General features: G+C 42.2%; 1 protein-coding gene across 3 annotated transcripts; it reads left to right on the plus strand.

Moving 5' to 3' along the window:
- Window positions 1–213: 213 nt before the first annotated feature.
- LOC6583785 lies at window positions 214–20,344 on the plus strand. Of its 3 annotated transcripts, none has more exons than XM_002009414.4 (9): window positions 214–1,172; window positions 10,751–11,682; window positions 13,514–15,920; window positions 15,990–16,116; window positions 17,216–17,856; window positions 17,922–18,017; window positions 18,871–19,005; window positions 19,066–19,589; window positions 19,661–20,344. In XM_002009414.4, the coding sequence occupies exons 2-9, from the start codon at window positions 10,760–10,762 to the stop codon at window positions 19,794–19,796; spliced, it is 4,989 nt and encodes a 1,662-aa protein (XP_002009450.3). In that variant the 5' UTR covers window positions 214–1,172; window positions 10,751–10,759; the 3' UTR covers window positions 19,797–20,344. The 3 variants fall into 3 exon arrangements, with proteins under 3 accessions (XP_002009450.3, XP_015016914.2, XP_043864002.1); XM_015161428.3 differs by having other exon boundaries at window positions 215–1,172; window positions 10,751–11,499; XM_044008067.1 differs by lacking the exon at window positions 10,751–11,682 and having other exon boundaries at window positions 1,015–1,172.
- The last annotated feature ends 1,274 nt before the right edge of the window (window positions 20,345–21,618 follow it).

Here is a 21,618-nt window from a genome sequence, read left to right on the forward strand (position 1 = left end):
TAAATTCATTGTTTTGTATATATATTTGAAAACTTATGCGTGGGGTGTAGGCAAAATTAACAGCCAGTCAACAGATTATGTTATCATCGTTGAACAGCGCAACTAACATAGCTGAGATCAGTTTAGCAGTAACAGCCAGCCAGCTAGCAGCACGTTTTGAGTAATAACATAATGGCAGCAGATCATTTGAGCAACAACAGCGAGTCAACTTAACATAAATAGTATTTTAGCATTAAACAGCAAAAACGCAACATCGGTAACGTCGCAACAAAAACAACAACAACGAAACGGTCCATCAAATGTATAATGGGCAGTCAACAAGTTGTTTGCTGTTGTGCTCTTGTGCTCTTGCCGTGATTCCAACTGACCGACAACTTCGTTTCTGCTCGTTCATTGCGAGAGACTGTGTCAAGTGTGTAGTGTAGATACGTGCGTGCCTATTATTGTCTTTCAACTTTATATATTTTTGTTTTGTTTGTTTTTGTTGTATTTTGTTTTCGTGTTTTATTGAAGCAGTGCATCGAGTATTGTCGCCTAGCGGTCAAGAAACAAATACGCATAATCGCAATCCAAATTCCATTCCGTTCGCGAACCGCGACTCATTTGGCTCGCCAGTGGAACAGAGAGACGGCGGAACGGGAGCGGCGACCTGCTGGTCGTGATAAAAAGCGCTGCGCTAGTACTAGTATTCATGGGGCATGGAAATGAATCATTCCACTCAGCCCGTCTCGTTCCCGTACTAAAATAAAAAAAAATTAAAAAAAAAACAAACAAAACGTAAAAGACAAGAGAGCGAGCACCAATCATAAATAAAGTGTATGTGTCCCAAGCTCAGCGAAACGATAAGAGTAGTTGCAAATACAGCCCCGCGCCGGACCCGGACCCGCTGCCTTTCCCACTCCCGGATTCCCTATGTATCAATTGCTTCGCGTTGCAGTTGCCGTTGCAGTTGCGCGTAGGCTGTCGCAAATGTGGCCAATGAGTGCAGTTCGTTTTTTTTTAATGTGAGCGTAGCGTGCCTCTCTGTGTAAGTGTGTGTGTGTGTGTGTGAGTGTCGTGCACAGGTTGAACAGTTTTGTGTTAAATGTGGGCCAGCGGCGACAACAACAAACAGCGACACAAATTTCGCATAATTGCATAGAAATTTACAGCTGTCCAGCGAAAAGCGAAAGGTAAAAGTTTGTTTTATTTTTGTTTTTTATTATAATATTATCTTTGGCTGCTATTGGGTTAATTTGCATAAATTGTTCACATACATACATACACATGCATGTGTGCGCGTGTACAAAAACATCTGAATGCGTGTCGAAGACAATAACAAAACAAAAACGAGAAAAAGAAGCAGCAGGCATCACAGTTTCGTCTCTCTCTTGTCTTCTCTCTTTCTCAATCTCTGGCTCTACTTCTGTCTGTTAACCTTTAGGCGGGCGCCTGCATGTTTGACAAACAATGCACGTCTTACGGACTGCATGTATGTGTGTGTTTGTGTGTGGTAGTATGCGGATTTTCTGTTGTGCTGCCTGGTAATCCATTATCTAACTCTTAACAGTTGCTTAACACCCGAAAACGCTGAGCGCAGCGCATTCCAGTCAGCAATTGTCTGACGGCGCTCTCACAGCCAGTTTCGTTTTACACTTCACACGCAGTTGCTGCATTCTCATGCGCACACACACACACACACACAAGCATATGAATACATATGCATGTACGCACACGTCTGTTATTGTTGACGTTTTATGTTGTTGCTGTAACATTATCATTTTAGCACAAATTGTTGTTTCTGTGCCCAATAGCTTATACATAACTGCTTATCGGTCCAGTTCTGCAAAGGGAAACAGAGATAATAACAGTGAGACATAGGAGTGTGTGAGCGAGCGAGCGAGCGACAGAGTGTGCTGGAACAAAATGTTAAACTTTAAACGGTGTCATCCGTAATCGCTAGCCCTTTCTCTGTCACTCCTACGATAAGTTTCCAGCACAGTGTCCACCTGTTGCTGCAAAATGGGGCAGAACAGGCGCCGCTTTGGCCATGGGGCAAAATTCGCATTCTGCTTCTCGTTCTCGTTCTTGTTGTTGTTGCTGTTATTTGCTGTTGTAGTTGAGTACGCGGTTTTTTAATTGTTTGGCAATTTAAACAATTATAAACATATTAACTCTGATGCTGCTGTTGACGGCTGACACACATTCTATATCATATGTACATACATATGTATTATAGAAGTATTGGTATGTATGTTATGTATTTGTATGTACATACATATGTACATATTTGTGTGTTGCTCTGTCAAATTGTTTTGCCCTTTGGCAAGTGTCATCAAGAGTTGAGCTCGCAGTTTGATAATCGTTTATTGATATTGTTAATCATAACGGTATACAATATGTATGTATGTATGTTAGTGTCGGACTCTCTAAAGAATATCTATAAGCAGATATTAATTGGTTGCCTTTTGAGTGTCTGTCTATGTAATTATATTTTGACAAAATCAAAGCAAACAAAGAAGAAAGTTTAACAGTGCTTACATACATACATATGCATATGTAATCATGCATATGTATTCATGCATATGTATGTATTTTCGCTTGTTCTCACTGTAAATTTCCATCATTCGCATTGGAATGCCTTTGTATCTTTTGCAATGCGAGATGGCTGCAAATCGAATCGAACCGCAGTTACAGGGTATTTATATGTATATAGGCACGGATTGAACAAGTTGTCATTCTGTTAAGCTGCACACACAAGCGACTCGTTCAACTTTTCAACTTGTGCAAACAAAGCACATCCAGCTCCACAATTGCAGACAAAGACAACAAACAAGCAACAACAACAACATCAATCTGTACGGCTGACAAGCCCAAAAACCAGATGGGTCAGCATTCGCGCGACACGTTGCCTTCAAATGAACAGCGTATTGAAGCAAACACATACTCACACACACACACACATGCATACGTACATACATACAAGTGTATTTGTTCATGCTTAACTGTCTATGTAGTTGCATATCAGCTTTGTTATTCTTTGTCAGCTAATCAAGCAACGCATGCGCCCCCTTGATCTTTTACTCTCCCAATCCCTCTCACCTTCGCTCTCTCTCTATGTGTCTCTCTTTCCCACTCGGTTGTTGATCATTCATTCGTTCGCTCTCTGAAGTGCATTCAAATGCTATGTGCGCCGGCGCGTGTATAAATCAAATCAAAATCGTTAAACCTACGACAAAAATGTTGTTGGGCCACTTCACTGCATCGATAGGATCGATAGTAACAAGTATGTATCGAAAAGTGTACAAATGTATCGATGGCAAGCATTAAGAAATCACTTTAATGACATGACCCAGTGAAAGGTTAATGTAGAAGGAATTGTTTAATTCAAACTACTAGGCAATTTTATATATTATATTATATTTATAGATATATAGATGGTTTTTGGGGTGCCTCCATGCACAATTAAACTTAAAACTAATTCAAGCAGCCCAGCATTTATGACTTGTATTATTTTAAAGTATAAATCTAGAAATATTGTACATAAAACATGCAACATTATAATAGTAATACAGTAATACAGTACAGCACCGTGGCAGTATAAAAGTTCAATAGTATCAGTATAACACCATAGAAGTATATTCGCATATCAGTACAACAATATAACAGCATATCAGTATAACAGTCTGACAAGGCAATAATATAACAGTAATGCAGTAAGACAGTAAAACAGTTTGCAAATAAAACCGTATTACACATAACTGGATGGCTGTATAACAGTATAACTGTATGAGACTAGAACAGTATAACAAAAGAAACCGCAATAACTGTCTCAACTTGAGACTCTCAAGTCTAATTACGGGGCATCATAAATGATGTTGATATGCATGAATACTCAAAATGGCACTTTTTGCTCTTACTCGCGCATACATATTTCAGTCTGCTGCTATCGCCGCACATATCATATACTGTACAGTGGAGCATCGTTAGTCCACGCTTTGCCATATAGTTTATAGTTTTAATCACGTTCGTACTCACATCCCATATCCAGTGGCTCGGAATGCAACTTGAACTCCTGCGGCATCAGCGTTTTTATTCTTAGCCGGACATGCCGGCAGATAAACACGAATGGTATCAATACTCAGAACTGACTACTACGAAATTGTTTATTCATTTATGTATATGCTTGCCTTTGCATACATACATAACGTATGTAACGTATGTGTATGTATCTACATAATTGTAAGCCATGCGAATGATTCACAATTGGCAACAGAGATAGCATTATGCGATGATAGCAACAACAAAGATCGCCACCAGCGAGAACAATCAAATGGAAGGGCAAATGATTCATGCGCCGCTGTCCCACTCGGCGCGTACATAGGCCGTCCTCAGAGGCAGCGCTTACTAAATTCCAGTCTAAGCGAACTAAGCACAGCTCACAGAGTGCAAAGCAGCTCCGACGAACTGTTCCCATTCGACGAACGTTTCGGAACATGCGGAACCACGCTCAATTAGTTCCCATACTAATAATCACGAAAATAATAATAAAGTTTTTATATGAAAATGCGAATTTCGCCAGAATATGACTAAGGGGCATTCCGAGTGCTTACATATACTATGTATATTATGTTCTCTTTGTGTCAATTAAACGCAAATTATTGGATGACAATCTCAATTGCAAAATGCATTGCACAGTAATCAGTTCAGGACTCTCCATAGTAAAATTATTAATCAAGCTTGTATATAGTTATATTTAAGTATATAATGATTCAGCTCACTTTGATCTAGTCGATATATATATTTTATGTGTATCTCTATTATAATTATAATTATTATTATGCGCTTTCTTGTAACTTAAACTGAAGAATATGCGCCGATAGTTCACACTCAACCTGTATCTATCGATTTAAAAATTTAAGTTTGATCTCCCATTCCTCAATATTTACTTTCAAGCTGCTACAAATGGGTGTTTTTTCTTCTTTTTAATGAGTTTTTCGCTTACACTTGTGCATTTGTGTAAATAATTGAAATTTCTCAGCCAATTTCGTTCAGCGTTACATGTACTACATTAGTATTTGTTGATAATACAAATGTTCAACAGCTGATAAGTTACTGCAATCGACGGATTGAGTCGAGGTTCCTTCTGTGCGCCTGGCTCAGCGTATGTCGCGCTGATAACAAAGCTCTGATTGTAAAGCTTAAAGCTGCATTCACAATCTTTCATCTGACTCGAGGGCACTGGGTAAATGTTATGAGCAATATGTTGAGGGAAAAGAGAAACGATGTATTCAAAATTATAGGGTATTGAGCGACGTCTCAATATATTATCTCTCTCTCTAATATATTATAATGAAGTTGGATATATCTATAAAGATATGTACCTTGGTATGTAAAGGTAAATACATATACAAATGTAGTCATCAAAATAGTTGTACGAATGAGCACTACTCTTAGGCATGCATGTAAATAAACTCTAAATGGCTACAAATCTCTGAATCTTCTCAAGAGTCTAAAGCGTATAGAGAAAAAAGAGATTAAAGATGATATAACAGTATAGATGCCCTTGTCGAACATTAAGTGCTTTGTCGCACGACTACTTTCATGAAAACAGCTGCATATGTATGTACATGGATATATAGATTATCATCTACCTGGTATTTCGGGTGGAAACTGTGGCAAATACACATTTTCGCTAGGCAAACAAATCATAATACAATATTTAAGAGTCGTACGTCTATGTATACAAACCTTGGGGTCTAAAACCGCAAATTTCGATTATAAAGACAAACAGCCCGATGGGCGGGGTTGCTTGACAAACAATAAAAGATTTTTTTTTTTTTTTTAATTATTATATTCATGTGAATATAGTTTATAGTTTTTGAATTATATTATTATTATTTTTTTTTTTATATATATTACATTGATTAGAGCTAAAACTAATGTCAGATCTCGACATTGTAATCGCAGTTGATCTAGCTCAGTTTTTTGTATGTTGAATTTTCAAAAACAATTGACCTATTTAAAAAAAAAACTTTCTATGTACAGAGCCCCCATCTCTATGAATAGAATTCCAACAGTCTGAATCGATAAAGGGACGACAACTATAGATAAGTATATACATATATCCCAAGTGTGCCTTAGGAATCTCCCACTAAATCAACTTTTTACCAGACATGCGATAAGTGCAAGATAAGAAAATACTTCTGTAGCTACACTCGTTCCGCTTTTGTCTTTAGTCATTTACTCATATAATGTATATGGATATGTGTATATAGTTCTGGTATATCCAGAACACAGAGTATACGATATACAATATTTATAAATATATAATATTATATTATATGCTTGTGTGAACTGAAGCGAGCGTCATGTGAACTTGAACCACTTTAGTATGAGTCTCTCATGTGTCCCGCCTTGTGCTGAATATTGGCTTTCGTCACATATGCAAGGAATTTGATATGTCATTCGTCAGAGCTGCAGAATGCGCAATGAGGTATAGGGGAGAGCAGGCAATTGCTGCGAGTGCGCACTAATAATGATATATCACAATTGTCTGGGGAGACAAACTTGGGAATGGTTAATGAATTTAACGAGCTGCCATTCATGCCTTATTTGTGATTTATAATTGTCGCAATATCGTTCTCGTTGTTGCTGTTATCACAAAACTGTAAGTGAAACAGCACAGCTCCATGCGATACGCAGTCTATATATGCGATATATGTATATAATGTTTATATACATTTGCAGAGCCATTGATTCATTGGGTCGTAAACCAATTGCCCAAAGCAACTTTACGATTAATCATTCGGCGAACTTTATTCGATTGACGGGGGAGCGGGATCGGATGGCTAGATTGATAGAGATGGATATCTCGGAATGAGTTCATAGAAATTGTCGCCCACTCTGAAGATGTTCCGAGCGTTGTCAATCTATTCATCTTCAACTCTCCCTTCCAGGCAGATGCACGGCCATGTGCATCCACTTATTCAACTTGTTGCACAGAGCAACAACAAGTTTATTAAACATTGTAAACAAAATCATTGAGCCAGATGCCCAGAGCAACTTCCATTTGAAGCCACTTAAGCAACAGCAACTGCAACAACAACAATCGCATTAGCTCCAGCCGTCCGGTTCCCGGTTGACAGCTCCAAATAACAGCTCACAGAGCCGGAGATATCCAGAAATGAAATATACATATAGCAAATAGTTAATGGTGCTGATAAACTATGGCAATCGCACTAATCTATATGAGTTTAGGCTGTGTGGACAAAGTGAATGATCCCTATAAAAATGTTGATACAAATTACAGAATTACAGCCGGTTCTAGGGCAGCTCGCTTCGCATTGAATTTCAGAAGTTATTTGCACGCTGTAATGCCTAAACTGTTAAGCCAATGCTGTGAAGGAAGCGCTGTTAAGTTAACAGTAATGCATTGAAATACTCGGATTCTTATTTCTATTCCCATAAACGAAAATCAAACTATCTGCATAATATACCATACCATATACGTATATACTCTACTATATATATATACACACTATGCACCATCTGTGCTGCTTTGTTTTCGATTTATATCCATCTATCTATGTATATGTATATGTTTTTGTATGTATGTTTGTGCATCTTAATGGCGATTCGCATTGGCTTTCTTTGTGAATTGGCCAAGTTAAAGTGTCATTAAAGACTCTTCATTTTTTTGCACAAAGAAAGAGAGTGGGAGAGAGACAGACAGCGATCAAGCTGCACTGTGAGGGGAGCGAGATGAAAGCGGAAAGTGAAAGCTAAATGGACAATTAATGATGCCTATCGCCTATCGACAGCGATTGCTGTGTTTCAAATTAGCCCATGCTATATTGGCTGAGGGGAAACACGTGTCTATCATTTTTGTCGAATGTTGGTTTTCTTTCATTCGCTTCTGTCTCTATTCATCTCTATTGACCTGGCCATTTCACTTTGTTGGCATAGGGAACTAGATGATGCCCTCTAGTTAGCAATGAGTTGAGGTTCATATAGATATAAATGGATATTCTTGTACTCGATCCTGTTCTAGAGCTGTCCATTGATGGTAAAATTGATACTATCTGTGGAGACTAATCATTGTTGATCGTCTTACTTGGTGAAGAGCTGAAATAACTCTTGGGAGTTAAATAATACATCAGTGTAGTAGTAAGTAATATTGCATAACTTCTTCATGATGTATGTCTTATTGCTTAAATTTTATATTGATAAAAATAAATTGATGATAAAAATTGATTGATAAATTGATTTGAATACCACCAATCTCCGTTAAAGTAAAGAATTATTAAATTCAGAAAGTAGATTTTATTTAATTAGCTTTATCTTAGTATTTATAGGAAATGAATCATGAAATTTGTGGACTTAAATTCTTATATTTAAGTTAAATAAAAATAATCGATAGTATCAATTGTTATAATTATCGTTGGGATACCCCATCGAGCGGATCAATTGCTAATAGTTTTACAGTTGGAATATGTAACGTATGCGTGTTCACACTTAAATTCATTCATGATTCAGTACAAGAAGTATTTCCTGAGAACAACATTCTGTTTGATATATCTAGACAAGATATATTTATAGATCAGCGCACTTTTACGAACTGACTCAGTAGTTGATGCTGACTAAGAATATATATATACCTATGTAGTATAACTTTATTCTGCATAAGATTGAAAGAGTCTACGAAATTTCCATTTGAATCTGTATCTTTAGGCTCGTCTTCAGATAGATCAACTGGTCAACTATTATCTAATTTGATTTGATTTAGATCTGCGTTCAGCAGATTTCATTTGTCGCTGAATCGTGTGTTCCTGTAATTAGAGACTTACTGAAGGTACTTTCAAGTTGCTCTCGCATATATATAATCACTATATATGTATATACAATATATTCTATATATAGCGATGTCTCTGTGCAATGTTCGATAAAGTGCACTTTCATTCCCTGGCATCCAGCTGATAATTGCGTATTTAGTTTGTTGTTTTTGCTGCTTTATTGGTCACTTTGTCAGATCTTCTAGTATGATAATTTCCACTTAAATATGCTAAACTTAAACTACTTAAGAGATAAACTGCGTACGAGCAGAGTGCGCCTAATTGCTCAACTCGAACTCGAGTCGCCGTCGCGCCAGCTCTAGCCTCAGCAGACGCCGCTGCTCCAGCTGCTGCAGCTGCTGTTGCACGAGCAGTCGATGCAGCAGCTCCACTTTCTCATAGCCCGTCGTCGTCGCCGTCGCTGTCGCCGTCGCCGTCGTCTTCGTCTGGCACTGGGCGGCGCGTGGGCGACGCAGCTGCTCTGTGGTCTCGAGGGCCCTTGGCAGCGACTGCATCGTTGTCGTCATGGCAGCACAACTGAGAATCGTACAAAATAACTGGAAAAGCAGGCAGCTCAGCAGGGTCCACAAATTGTACTGACTAGCAACGTGTTGCATGCTACTGCACTGACTGGATTGCGTTGAATGCGCTCCTGCCACAAGCTAGAGCACACTTTTATACGCAACAGGTACGCAACTGGCCGGAACACCGTCCCTGCCTGTTGCCCAATCCCAGTCAATCGAGCCCTTAGCTCCATATGGCCCAAGGTCGGCACAGGCAAAACCCAAAAGGCAAAAGCCATAAAAACTTTGACTTTATTTCAAATACCTAAACTACCTTTACGAGTCTTTGAGGAATCCCTTGACATTTGCAAGTTTTAGATGTTTCCCAAATAATTTCTTTTATTTAAAATAATAAATATTTATTGACAAAGTATTCGTATTAAATATTTATATTTATTTTATATATGTTACCTATTTGTATATATTAATAAATATATTTAAAATGCATAATTTATATGCTGCCATATTATCAGCAATACTTTTTCCAATATGTATATAACAATGTATATATCTAAATATCGCTGTATATTTAAATATTAAATTAGACAAACTTCAACCCATTGACAGCATTAACTAATAAAATAGCCAAGTCCCTAAGTTCAGTTCAGTTCAGTTTTATACGAAAATAAATTTAAGGCTAAACAAATTTACCTAAGTGAAAAGAAATCTAACGTATATCTACCAGGTTCAGTTCATTAACTACATATTGACAACGTCACTATCGTCAGGGAACTGTCGATTAGTATATATAAAGATAAGAGCTTTGTAATATACTTTATCATCTATCATATAGCCATAGAGTTACATGTGTGCATAAGTATGTACATACATATGTATATGTATATGATATATCATTTAACTATAGCATGTATACACTTTTATATATGATAGATGATAAGGTGAATGACACAGTTCATATCTTTAGCTCTTACAGATATAGACAGAGTTATAAAGTTGGCAAAGTCATTGTATAGTTGACGTACCCCAATATCAGAATATCGGAATATCGAAAGCATCAAAATAGAATTTTAAGCAGAATGAAGCGTGGCTGAGCCTATAAAGTATATATATATATTCTTGATCAGGATGACGAGTTGAGTTAATATAGCCATATTCGTCTGTCCGTCCGTCGGTGTAAATATATATGTATATATTCTTGTATTCTTGTATACCCTACGCTTATTTTGCTATTACCCATCCCATTTGATGAGTAATGGTAAAAATTGATTACGTAAACGTAAAACCTTATGCGAATTAAATTTTATTGTATATATGTAGTATATATGCGATATTTGCTTTGCTTAAGTCCGTCTTTTGTATATATCAAAATTTATGCTTATGCGAAACTCTTTTCGCTCTTTGCTCTGCTTTTAGTCCTTGGCCATGGAGAAGGCGGGCACGCAGACGCGTCCAGTGCCGGCACCGCGTCGCCTCTACCCGGAGATACGCGCCGCCAACTATGAGAATATTGAGATCAATGTGGGCAGCAATACGATTAATCGCAGTCCAGCGAACGGCAACAACATCAACAGCAACAACAACAATAACAACAACAACAACAACAACATTGGCATCAGTAGCAATAGCAATAGCAATAGCAATAGCAATAGCAATAAGAAGAAGCTCAACATAAACGCAGAGAATCTGCACGGCGGCTGCGCGGAGAAGAAGCTGCCGGCCAGCGGGCAAAGCAAACTGATACTGCAGGAGCAGAATGTGGAGCAGCCGATCTATGGGCCGGATGCCAATGAGAATGTGCCTGCCGAGCCGTTGTACGCCACGCCCCGGCCAGCGCCCAGGCAGCGAGCGCGGGCTGAGCTGCTGCCAGCGGCTGAGGAGGAGGAGGAGGAGGAGGAGGAGAGGAAGAAGGTGCAGGAGCAAGAGCAACCGGCAGCAGCAGTGCCTCTGGTGACGCGTGCAGCCCCACAGGTGCCATCGAAGCCGCTAAACATTGAGCTGGATCGCCGGAGGCCCGAGCGCTGCTCCATCTCCAGCGAGTTCTCCACGACGAGCGTCAGCGGTGCGAACGGTCAGCCGGAGAACGATTCCCGGTACACGTCCAGTGGGTCGCTGAACTGCAGCGAGAGCTCGCAGAGCGGCAAGTTCAAGTCGCCGTCACCCGGGTACGTAGACGAGGGCGAGCAGGTGGCTGAAGATCAAGTGCAAGATCATGGGCGTGATCTTGAGGGCGATTACGAAACGAACACGGAAACAGAAACAGAAACGGAGGCAGAGGCGGAGGCAGAGGCAGAACGCGCCGCCTCGTCCGATCAGTCGGAGCTCTCCGCCAGCTGTGACGATGACAAGTAAAATTTTATCTACAATTTTCCATTTGTTTTTTAACTCTTCTCTCTCCGAATCTCTGGTGCCTTTTTTTTTATCCTTTTTTGCTAATGGTACTTCCCAAATTGTTTTTTACTTGACTCGCACCCACCCTCTATAACTCTAAGGTATACGAATTGTTTCATTTTGTTTGGCAACTAACTTAAAGTACTGGTTCGGGTCCGGTAAGTAACCCCGTAGAAACGCTAACCGAATCATTCAATCGCCGTGCACCACAAATTTCCCCTAAAAGAAATGAAATACTGAAACACTGAAATACCTTGGTTATGGACTCAATCACAATTTGTGTACAGGTAGACATGGGTAGCTGATAGTTGAAAGCACTGTAAATTAATGACATTCATTGAATGCCCAAAGATCTTTTACGATTATATAATAATATTTACCATACTATATATACTATCTGTACATTTCTAAGATCATAGGTTGGATCTCTTTAAATACGGCCTAGTTTTGTATGATAACAGTTCTAAACACTGTAAATTTCCATAGCTGGCATAATTTGATTAACATAAAAACAATTATATGAATTAACATGCACTTTGACAAGAACTTTAGAAACTAGGCCCGAATACGTTTATCTTGAGATTTTGTTTGATGTGTGTGTGATTGATTCTTGTTATTTCTCTAAGATATTATTGCAAATTGTTAATTTAACATGCATTTCTTATTCCTCCTTATTTTCCTGAGTCAGATGGGTTAGATTCGTATAATCGATGAAGAAAATATATATAGAATTCTATATGTAGCAAATCATATGCTCGATTCATTTATTCAGCAACAATCCCAAAATCAACTGAAAACTTCTTTAATATTCTTTTCGACACGTGCTAAATATTTCTATCTAGTTCTAATGAACCAATCCCAACTGAACAAATATAAGCTAAATTATTGCATACGGAAAAATCTCTAAAAATCGAAATTTTATTATGTTCTAAACACTATTAACATCAGAGATTAAGAAAATGAGAACAAATATCAGAATATATTTATATATATAAATATCAGAAACGAGCACCTCTCAAAAATAGGTTCACATTCGATATATGTATTATTTTACCGAAACGTTGGGAAATGCAATATGAATATTTGGAATTCTGGTATCCGGAATAAATTTCTTTGTTTGTAGAGCAGTAGAAATTGAAAATTTGTTGTTTTGATTACGATCGATAGTAATATTCGTGTTGCGATCTTGCTCCATTCTTGACCCTGGGTCATTGATCTGACAAGTCAAATGCCTTAGCCTTACCACAGCTAGAGACAGGCGACAGCTGAAACTGTTTAGGGAATCTCAGCTCCAATTGCCCAAATCTGGCACGCTGCGCACACTTAACTATCTCTGTGTGTGTGTGTGTTTGTGTGTGTGTGTGTGTGTGTGTGTGTGTGTGTGCAGCTGATCTGCCTTAAGGCTGGCTGGCTTGAGGCTCTATTGTACGCTCTATTTATAGCGTCCCCTGTGACTTTTGGAACTCGAACTTCCGCCGACGCATTAATCACACTCCTGTCGGGCGCATCCAGAAATAGTCGCCCGCCGATTGCCATTTCAAGATCAATGACAAGAGATCTGTGGGCTCTGCTCCGCTCGATCTAGTTCCGTTCTTCGCCTCGGCTAGTTGTGGAGTTTAGTTGGGGCTGAGCAGTTGGGCGCGAATGTTCGATAGCGAAGTGTAGCTGTTATCTGGGACTAACTGTTTTTTTTTTCTTAGTTATCTTTCTACTAACCTCGAATGGACTCTGGGCGACTTTGATCTATTCAAATGAATAACGGAACGAATTAATCTGAATTTATCGCAGAAATTTGCTACGTTCGCTGGGCAACACGTCGAAGCTGCTCGGCGAGGCGATTGGCGAGCGGGTGGCCTTCAAGGCAAAGGGCGCCAAGAAGCGTCTGGACAAGAATCTGAAGAGCTCCACGGAGGCCATAAGCAGTCTCAGCGCCGACGCCAGCAGCCGGCTGAAGCACGCCGGCAAACGATTCGGATCCAATTTCTCGCTGGGCAGGAGGGAGAAGACAACGGGAACGGCAACAGGAGCGGGAACGGGTGCCTTATCCGAGCTGGAGCAACAAATGGAGCTGGACCGACGCTGCACCATGCCCAATACGGACGTCTTCAACACGATTCAGTTTAGCAGTCCGCTGCATCGCAATGCCGTCGGCGGTGGCCAAACGGATCTCAGTGGCGCCGGCGGTGACGGTGTCGTCCGATATGAGAAGCAAACGTTTCCCGATGAGCAGGAGTACGAGGTGCCCAAGTCCAAGGCGAAACCCAAGATCAAGTCCAAGCCGCCCAGCTACGATGAGGCGCTGCGCTCTCGTCCCGCGCCCCATTTGCCGCTGGCCAAGAATCTGGCGCAGGAAGCCGCTCAGGTGGTGCAGTTGCGCAATCCCCAGCCGCAGCGGCAGTCCAGCAGCGGCGACTCCACGGGTGAGGAGCTGCCCATGCCGACCTTTCCTGCGCCGCGCCTCTCGCAACAGTTGGACGCAGTGCAGCCGCCGGCGCGCCATAAGCGCCGCAAGAACTACGAGAACATCCAGTTGCGTCGGCCCAATGTGGACTCGGCCGAGCTGCAGGAGCTCAACCGAGTTGCCGCCGTGGCCGAGCGTGAGGAATCGCTGCTCATCTCTGCCAACATCGCCGCCGAGGAGGCCCGTGCGCCCAAGCCCGAGCGCAGCGATTCCTGGCACTTTTACGGCGACGCAAACGACCCCGAACCTGACCCCAATCCCGACCCCGATGCGGAGCCAGAGCCAGGTGCGGAGTGTGACTCCTGCTCTTCGCCAGAGCCGCTGTACGCCAACCAGGAGGCCACCTACGGCAAGCTCTGCGAAATGGGCACCAGCAGCACCAGCCGCAGCAAGCTGCTGACGCCCCAGCTGGAGCTGGCCTGCATCAGCGAGGACGGGGAGCTGGACAGCAACGATGGCGCCGTTGGGGGCTGGTCGTCGCCAACGCCACAGCCGCCGCCGCTGGAGCTGATCGAGGAGTTCGATCCGCTGATGAGCAAGTGCTCGACCCTGGCCCGCTCCAACAAGAGCAACGAGCTGCTGCTGCTCGAGCACCTGCTCGAGGAGGACACCTACGGCACCATCAAGCGCGAGCAGGACGATGTGAGCATGTGCACCTCCGAGGAGGATGGCCGCAACGAGGCCCCAGCCGCCAATGGCAATGGCAGTGGAGGACCCACGACATCAGCTGCCGCTGCTGCGGCTGCAGCTGCGACAGTAGCACGCAATCAGCCGCAGATTGTGCACCAGAATGCGCAGCTGCTGAGCGACAGCATGGAGAACATGCTGGATGATGCGGACGCACTGAACGTCTCGGAGCTGCGCGCCCGGCCCTATCTCAGTCGTGTGGAGGAGAAGCCAGCGGCCAACCAGGCAACTGTGGACCTGGCAGCGCCGTCGCGCAATCGCACCAATTGGTTCGTGGGCGACAAGGCCCAGGCTCCGGCGCAGGCGCATATCGAGGGCGACAGTCCGCCAACCTACTTGGAGGCCATTGGGGGCGACGGCCAGCCCGTGGCCAGCGCGGCGGCAAGCGGCAGCAGCTCGGAGTCGCGAAACACGTTCGGCTCACGGTTCCGGCAGACGATGAACGCCTTCTCCAATGTGAAGCTGCGCGTGGACGCCATGAAGCGGCGGGCCAGCTTCAAGGCCGCCAGCCAGCGGCAGTCGGATGTGAAGGTGGCGCTGCAGATGGTGCCCAGGCCGAGCCTGTCGCCGCTGCTGGTGCGCTACGAGGGGCCCCTGGTGCGATTCCCGTCGGGCGTCGTCGAGGACATACTGAAGGAGATGCAGAACCGCAAGGCCATATTGCGGGATCGACAGTTCCAGACGTACCTCGACCAGGAGATGAAGACGCCCAAGGAGCTCATTCCCCTGGAGACCATCACGACGATACAGTGCGTCAGCAATAGCCGCGTCACCGACAGCGCGACGCACTTCTACTGCTTCGAGCTGACCACGTCACAGCCAAAGAACGGTGCCAGCGGCGTCGATGGCATGTCCTCCAATCCCAATCTCCTAATGACGAGCAACAACTGCGGCAACGTGAAGCAGCTGCGCGTCGCCCATCTCTACGGCGTTGGCAAAGAGTCCGAGCGCGGCGTCTGGATGCAAAAGATACTCGAGAGCCTCACGAACATTGTGCCCGTGAAATACACCTGCCACTACTATCGCGCCGGCTGGTGCTACTTAAAGGTAAGTCCCCCACTCCCCCACATCCCATCTCCAAGCCCGTGCAGCTAATTGAATTACTTGACTTTGCAGAATTCCATCACCTCCGAGTGGAGCGGCACCTGGCTGGTGCTACGCAAGAGCCAGCGTCGTCTCATCTTTGTCAGCGAGTCCAATGGAAATGTAGAGAAAATGGACCTGAGAAAGGCGCGCTGCATAGGTGAGATCAATGAAATACCCGCGAGTCCAGTTGAGTTGGGCGTACTGCATATGAGACTGCCGTTACCAGGAACTGTACCGTATGGAGAGGGTCGAGCAAACCTAATCATTCGTTGTTCTTTTTAATGTCGAACTTTTGTTCTACTTGGGAAATGTGTTTATTAATTTAATTCCAAATTATGCCAAGTCGAGAATTCCAGCATTGAATACATAGGTTAGGGGGAGAAAGAGATTTAGGGTTTAGAAAATAAGGAAAGAGTTTATAGGACCTTTACCACATTTTTGCTTAAGCCCAGACCCATAGCGGAAGGCCTTGAGGGAGGAGATTAAGTCATTTCCAGCACTCATGCCATAACTTCTCGTATTCCTTATGCAAATTCACCTAATGGGCTTTCCGAGTCTGACGCTTGTTGGCGTAAACTCCATAAAAACAAGTCTGGTATAATAATCGATATAATCAGGTCATCTGATCGACCAGAAACGCGAGTTTAAGCAACCCGGAAATGCTGCCTTCATTTTTCACTCCGTACCCTGCGGAATAAACATTTCCCTTAAAGCACATAATTACTTTTGCCCCACCCTGTAAATGTGTGGAAAGTTCAGGAAAGAATTTACTGGCAATATATCAGACATGTAATCCACGAAAGTTATCCCACACAGATATTAGCCTAGAGCAGTCAGCTTCAGATGGCTTCGACTACTTGTCTACTAGAGGCTAATAGAACTCTATTTCATTTGTCTTACAGCAGGAACTGTTTAAGCCAATTACAATTTTTGAGTCGCCAAGAATCGTGCTAATGGTATAACCATATTGATAAGATTCCGTTGTAGTTTGTTATGTTATAAATGCCCTACCTAGTCGATAATGTTGGAAAAGAAGAAAACAAAACAAAACGAAAATATGATTGATTTGACAAATATTAGATACAGCTCGCCGAGATAATAGATACATAGAAAGAAACTCACGTCCATTGTCTTATCAATAGTTTATTTGTTAGCGGCAGCCGGAATGAGTGAAGAACCGAGCATCGATTAAAGAGGCGACGCCTTCGCCCTCTCACTTCAATTCGATATTCACCTCTTGCTCTTGTCGTTTACAGTTCTGAAAGAGAACGACGAGTCGATTGACAATCTGCACGTGGAGAGCGGGCCAATCCTGATGATCGACTGTCCGCCGTACGCTGTCTACATGATAATGAGCTCGGCGCGCGAGACTAAGATCTGGCGACACATCATCCGGGAGGTGGCGCACAATAACGGCTTCTCCCTGGGCGATCAGCAGCTGACGCGCTACGACGTGCCCGTGATTGTCGACAAGTGCATCAACTTTGTGTACATCCATGGCTCCATGTCGGAGGGCATTTACCGGAAGTCGGGCTCCGAGAACTCCATGCACAAGCTGATGAGCGCCTTCCGTGCGGACGCCTTCAACGTGGAGATCACACGGAACGAGTACAACGAGCACGACGTGGCCAACGTGCTGAAGCGCTTCATGCGCGATCTGCCGGAACGGCTGCTGGGCAAACTGACGGACAGCTTCGTGTTTGTCACCGAGCTGGCCGTGGCCAGCGAGAAGATACCCATCTACAAGGAGCTGCTCAGCCGGCTCAGCACCATCGAGCACGAAACGCTGCGTCGCATTGTTGGCCATTTGGTGTTCATCAGCTCGCAGCAGAGCAAGAACAAGATGAGCGTACAGAATCTTACCATGATATGGGGTCCCACGCTGCTGGCCAAGAAGGTAAGGCCACAGATCCGCTTCCACTTTACCATGTCATGCCTAAAATGTTGCCTCTTTCTCCACAGAGCGACGAGCTTATCTACTCACAGAAGGAGGCCGATGTGCTCAGCGATCTGATTCTTCTCTACAAGAATCTATTTCCCTGCGGTGCGGAAGAAATGGTAATAATCAAAGCAACACTCGGTGCTTTTAAATTGTGATTAATTTTGTATTCTGAATATGACCACATATTGTACTTGTGACTAACCTTCACATTAATGGATATATATTTGAGTATATAAACCACAACGACAATGATTAAGAGAGCTCTAATCGTTGCTGGTCGATTGTTCAATATCCCTAGATTGAATTCTCTTTGAGATACACCTCTGGACTAGAATGAAATCTTGCCTGTAGTTCGATCTGTATGAATCATACAGAATTTAAATCCTCATTCTCATTTAAAACCTCATCCAGTTATCGATCTGTCAGTAGATATAGTGATATTGTAAATCGAATTACCTTATATTATATATATAATTTTAAAATCTCATATCTCTCTATCTGTATGAATAATTAAAAATTTTGAACTAGTAGTATGTTGTATAGACGGAATTTAAATTCTCATCCAAAATGTTTTTTCCGAGCTCTGCAAAGCTGCGAGATATTCTTGAGAAGCATCTGCAATAGTCAATTGCTATCGATATCTCAGTGGTCAGGCGATATCATAATAGTTATATTGCAAATCGAAATCTCTTATATTCTCTAATTAATTTTAAAATATCACAACTTTCCTATCTGTATGAATAGTTAAGAATTTTGAGCTGGTTGTATGTTCTTTATACGGAATTTAAATCCTCATCCTCCTTATTCAGTCATCAATCAGTCAGTAGATATTATGATAGTTATCGAATTCCCTTATATTCTCCAAAGATAATCCTAAGACTGATTGCCAATTAATATTGATCGCATAACTTAATACTATATTTAATTCTGTTTCTAAATTCCGCATTCTTCGATGTTTCTCCCTTTTAGAAAAAAGAGCAAGCGATGTTAATGTGCCTGCAAAAATACTATGCTGCCGCCGAGACACTAAAGGATGCTGTAAAGCAGTCGGGCGACATCAAGATCTGGATAAGTCTCAATCCCAACCCGGACAATACCACAGAGGTGAGCATATATTTAGCATCCAAATCCAAGACCTTACCAAGTCCATATATTCGTTTGCAGGAGAAAACTCAGGTAAATGCCACAATTTCGCCCACAAAGACCGCCTATGAGCTGTGCCGCGAATACTCGGCCAAGATGGGCCTGCCCACGCATCAGCTGACGCTGTACGAGGTCATATTGAACGACAGCCTGGAACGGCCGCTGCACCATGACACCAAGGTGTTCGATGTCATCCTGAACTGGTCCTACTGGCCGGAGGAGGATCGCAAGCACAACTATCTGGTGGTGCGGCCCATCGAGATGCTGCGCGAGGTGCAGCGCGCTATCAAGAATTTGGCAACGGTGACGCCTGGCAAGGAGCTGCGCTTCGCTGACTACCGCACCAAGTCCTTCAAGCCGCTGCAGTGCGAGCTGCGCGACGGCAAAATTGTTGTCTCCAAGAAGGACAAGAACGACAAGACGAGCATTGTCCGCGAGATCTTTCTGCACAGCTCCACGGCGTACTTGGGATGCGAGCGCAAGCGCGACTTTCCCTGGAGCTGGGCCATCACATTCGTGGAGCGCACTCAAGCGCAAATTATGCGGTAAATAACGGAGCTTATCCATTTGTCTGCCAATCTACTGATCTCCCCCTCTCTCTCTCACTCTTTGGCAGTTCACGCGATGCACCGTACATTGGACACGTGTTGGCGGGCAGCGAGTGGGTCGATCGCACCATCTGGTATTCGAGCATTTGGTACTGTCTATACGGCGACAATATATTGCCACCCGCAGAGATTATCATCAAGTGAAAGCTGAACAGCCAAGCATTCGCTTGATTGCCAACCCAATCTGCCTGCTTCAGCATTTAAATGATAGCCAATCATGACTGCAATTTTCCACTTTCTCATTCGTGCGTCAACTATTTTGTATGGCATACTCTTGGCCGCCAATATCGCTGGCGCTTTAACTATTAGACAGTCCGAAAAGTATGCAATACGTATACATGTTTGTAGAGCTCATTTGAAATGGAATTTGCAAGCATGGCTGATATATATTTTTATTACACAAAATTTTTTTTTTTTTTATAGTTTAAGTATAGCTTGCAATATCGCTTAGCTCGTAAGCGCGTTATTTTGTAGATACTTGGAATTTATTTTAGCTACATGCATAGATACTTGTATACATACATACATGTGCTATGTATGTACATATATTGTATGTAAACGTATTTCGTATTTCTACTCAAATTCGATTTTCTCACACGATCGTGATAGCAAATGTACTAAGAACTTGTCAAGAGATATTTGTCATTTGTGCAATGCGAAGAATAAAATGGACCTAGCCTAGACTAAACTTAGATGGTTTAATGCGTGCATACATTACACCAAAACTCTTAAATACTTCGAATAGCCATTCTTCTTTTAATTACTACTATCCAGAGATAGCCTGCTCTCAACTTAACCTCCTAATCAGATCTGTGTACTTATGAGTAATCTGCCAAAATCACGATACATTCAATTCGAAATCTTACAGCAATCACTTAAAGCCCATGCCATTTGTCTTCAATGTAGCTAGTTCTCTAAAGGGAAAGCTCTTTCAACTGAAGATCAACTAGCATTCCGCTTAGCTTATCTCTGTTCTTATCGCCTTTCCTGAATACTTATATGACATACTTACCAATTATAAATATATATATTTATATGACTTTATTTATATGACTGTCGAACAACATTCTGATTGTACGCACTGTAACCATATTGAAAGTTCGAAAAAAATAATCATATGATGCACAACAATTGTTTCATTGCCAATGCAATACGATATTATAAGAAAATAAAATATAAATTTATTAAATACATTGCATGATTGAATTATTTAATTAAGTGAACAAGAAATGAATTAGTTGCTTACCCTACTTGAAATGAAAAAGTAGTAGAGAACAAGGCGCAGTCAGTAGAGAAGTTTTTTGTGAGATGTTGACAATGGAATACTCTAAATTAATTAGGGTACACAAAAGCCTGAAAGACGGATTTAATATTATCTGAAACTCTTGAAAATTGCATTTGACTGTATAAAGATTTTGCGAGAAATGTATCTAACAGGCGGAGTCATGTCAGGCTCCATATGGTATATATGTATATAAATATATTTATATATCCAAGAGTTACCTGACTGATTGCATATCATTCTAATTTAGTACTTTTAAACTGTGCCCAATAACGAATTCTCGGTTTGCTCTCTCTTAAACAATGTGCTCTATGATTTGGCATACACTCCTGGACCAAGTGACTACCCAGACAACTTCTGTCAGACTCCCTATACCTAGTCTCTTCGTTTATGGCAATCATCGTGACCTATACGAAAGTCTTCACTCTTTCGGGACTACGTTCTCAGATGGCTCTCTCTCTCTCTCGCAGTGAGAATAGAGAAAAACAGAATAGAGATGCGTAGATCTAAAACGCAAACTCACTGGGATAATGCGAGCTAGTCAGACTCTCTCTAATACTATGACAACAGCAGGAGCCAATCCCGACAAATTAAACAGATACAGAATATCCTAAGCATCAACGACAAAGCGTAGAGCAACACAATAACCTACTGACTCTGTTTTTAATTTTAAATATCATAAAT

This window comes from Drosophila mojavensis, unplaced genomic scaffold (genome assembly GCF_018153725.1).
Source record: "Drosophila mojavensis isolate 15081-1352.22 unplaced genomic scaffold, ASM1815372v1 contig_136, whole genome shotgun sequence".
Classification (NCBI taxonomy): domain Eukaryota; kingdom Metazoa; phylum Arthropoda; class Insecta; order Diptera; family Drosophilidae; genus Drosophila; species Drosophila mojavensis.